The 3,014-nt window shown below is 55.9% G+C and overlaps 1 protein-coding gene across 1 annotated transcript; it reads left to right on the forward strand.

The window, feature by feature from the left end:
* Positions 1-237: 237 nt before the first annotated feature.
* Positions 238-2,670, forward strand: CSF2 (colony stimulating factor 2). Its single transcript, XM_028528840.2, has 4 exons — positions 238-663; positions 780-821; positions 1,489-1,614; positions 2,382-2,670. The coding sequence occupies exons 1-4, from the start codon at positions 508-510 to the stop codon at positions 2,487-2,489; spliced, it is 432 nt and encodes a 143-aa protein (XP_028384641.1). The 5' UTR covers positions 238-507; the 3' UTR covers positions 2,490-2,670.
* Positions 2,671-3,014: the final 344 nt, after the last annotated feature.

The raw sequence follows: 3,014 nt of genomic DNA on the forward strand, positions 1-3,014 counted from the left end.
AGCCAGAGGAGAGGGCTCTAGGGGGAGAAGGGAAGGCTGGAGTTGGAATGGACACCAGGGCAGGCAGAGCCAGCCCAAAGGCCTCCTGGGATAACAGGCAGAATGGGGGGCCTGGGAGTAGGAGCTCGATCCTGTGTCTCCCAGATACTGCTCTGGCCACTCCAGGCCAGGAAGTCCAAGCTGTGTCCAGAGGCTCCTCAGAGGGAGGGGTAGCCACAGCGGGCTGTCCAAGTGCCTGGGGAAGGCTAGCTCAAGGAGGAAGGCGGGTGGGCTGCCGATTATTGGAAGGGCTCATTAATGAAAACCCCCGATGGTGACCACTTGGTGGAAAGGCTCACCTTTCCCATGTGTAGCTGATAAGGGCCAGGAGATTCCACAGTTCAGGTAGTTCCCCCACCTCCCTGGTGTTTTGTGGTCACCATTAATCATTTCCTCTAACTGTGTATATAAGAGCTCTTTTGCCAGTGAGCCCAGTGTTCAGAGAGAAAGGCTAAAGTCCTCAGGAGGATGTGGCTGCAGAACCTGCTTCTCCTGGGCACTGTGGTTTGCAGCATCTCCACACCAATCCGCCTACCCAGACCGGTCACCCGGCACTTCGTGCATGTGGACACCATTAAGGAGGCCCTGACCCTCCTTAACAATAGTGACATTACCGACGTGATGGTAAGTGAGGGAGGGAGGGAGTGAGGGCTGTGCCTGGGCTGCCTGCCTGGCCCACTCCAGGGACTGGATTAGCCTCGCCTGCCAGCTTGATAACACTGCATTTTCCTTCTCCGTAGAATGAAACAGTAGAAGTCGTCTCTGAAATGTTTGACCCCAAGGTAAGATACTTCTGTCTGACACACCTTCCCAGAGGCCCCTGCCTTTGTGGGGGGGTGGGAGTAGCCCCATTTTAGATGGACCCGCACAAGGCTGGATCTGCACAAGGCTATCCACTTCCTCTCCAGTTAGCTGGCTGCCAGAGGAGGTGTGCTCAGAAGGCCATTGGCCTCATCCCTGCAGCAGTCACATCAGCCTCTTTATTACCTGAGCAGCCGTGGACAGACCTAGTGTTCAGGGGGCCAGGAGTCACCAGGGGCAGGTGGGTCAACAGGAGTTCATTCATGAGGCTGTGGGCTTGGGGCCTTCGTTGTAATGGCTACAGAGGGGTGCAGGGGGTCCAGCCAATGCCCTGCCCCCTCTCCCTGAATGGTGGGGGGATAGTCACCCCCTTTCCTAGGCTTTGGGACCCTCTTGAGAGGCCAGGCCAAGGGAACATAGCTGTGCTGGCTGAGGGTGGCCTGAGCTGAGTAATGAGGGAGAGTCAGATTCGTGCCTGCCGTGGGCAGGGGGACAGGACAGTATGCGCGGCTGGATCTGCTTAGGACGAGCTGCGTATCATCCTGCGTTCTCCCAGGCTCTACTCATGGGGGCCAGGGGTGAGAACATGAAGAAGCAATGGGGAGGGCTCTTGGCCACTGCTTACCGAGGAGTGGACATTTCCCACAGGAGCCGACGTGCCTGCAGACCCGCCTGGAGCTGTACCAGCAGGGCCTTCGGGGCAACCTCACCATACTCAAGGGCCCCTTGACCTTGATGGCTGACCACTACGGGCAGCACTGCCCCCCTACCCCGGTGAGTGAGCACATCAGGGCCCAGGCAGGAAGGCCTTGGTCTAGGAGGGTGGAGGACTGGGTAGGGAGAGACCTTTGGGTGTGGCTGGTCCAGACACCAGTGGGATTCTACGTTAACAGATTTGTAATGATCAGACCCTCCAGAGAGGCAACAGCCCAGCCCATTTCTGGCTCAAGGAGTTAAAGCCAAGAGCTCTGGAACTGACAGCGCTCCCTGGTGGGAGCTGCTCTGTTCTTGGTTCTTGTCACTAATGAGGTCAGAGGTGAGGCAAACCCAAAGAAACTCAGGGTTGACCTAAGATACGGAGGAAGTTCTGGGGCCCCAGTGCCACCTCCCAGCAGGACTTTCCCCTGGCCCCTCCTGGGGTTCCTGGGTTGCATGGAGACAAGGAGGGAGCATACCTGGAATGTACAAAGTCCTAAACACTCCTCTCCTGTGTCTGTGGCCTTCACTCCTGCCCCTTTTGGGCCTTTGGACCCAGCCTTTGCGAAGCTGCTCTGTCCTGGCCTGAGACCAGAGAGCCTGTAGCCCAACTGTCCAGCAGACCAACCTCAGGCAATTTGTCAGGTCCCTGGCCCCAGCTGCCATAGGCAGAGCTGTGTACCCTTTGGGTGACACAAGGGTGGCAATACGTCACCTGACCACCAGCAGGGGCCCCAGACAGGCCTTCTGACCTTGGAGTCCCAAGGGGCACATGAACACACTGCTGCTTCCCCTGCATGACCTACTTACACCTGGACTCAAGTTTTCTTTTCTTTTTCTTTAAGGAAACTTCCTGTGCAACCCAGATAACCACGTTCAAAAATTTCAAAGAGAACCTGAATAATTTTCTAGTTATCATCCCCTTTGACTGCTGGAGTCCAGCCCAGGAGTGAGGCAGGCCTGTCCAGGAGCCAGCCCTGAGAACTTACCTCATAGACCGCCGCCCTCCCACCCACCAAGCGCCCAACCTCAGGATCTTCACCTCAGAGGGACCAAGGGGAGGGCCAGGCCCTGGCGGCCGCGGACTTGCTCTGAGCCATGGTGTGGTAGAGGAGTAGGGACTTTTACACTGTCAGAGACCGTTAATATTTATTTATGTATTTATGTATTTTAATATTTATTTATTTATTTAAGCTCCTATTTCATATTTATTCAAAATATTTTACCATGATAATAAATTATTAAAAGTCTGCTTTTATTTGTGTCGTTTTGCAGTTTGTCTCACCATGGGCGAACGCTAGTGGCGCTCCCCTCCGCACAGGGTAGGGAGGGCTGGGGAGGGAGCTGGAAGAGGGGGAAGGAGCGGGGCCTGCAGCAGGTCCAGCACTGTCTGAGGGCAGTGCTATCAGAGAGGAGGGGAGGGCACAGCAGGCCTGGGTGCAGCGTTCAGCACACCTGGGTGTGCTTCTCAGGACGCT

Source organism: Phyllostomus discolor, chromosome 13 (genome assembly GCF_004126475.2).
Source record: "Phyllostomus discolor isolate MPI-MPIP mPhyDis1 chromosome 13, mPhyDis1.pri.v3, whole genome shotgun sequence".
Classification (NCBI taxonomy): Eukaryota; Metazoa; Chordata; class Mammalia; order Chiroptera; family Phyllostomidae; genus Phyllostomus; species Phyllostomus discolor.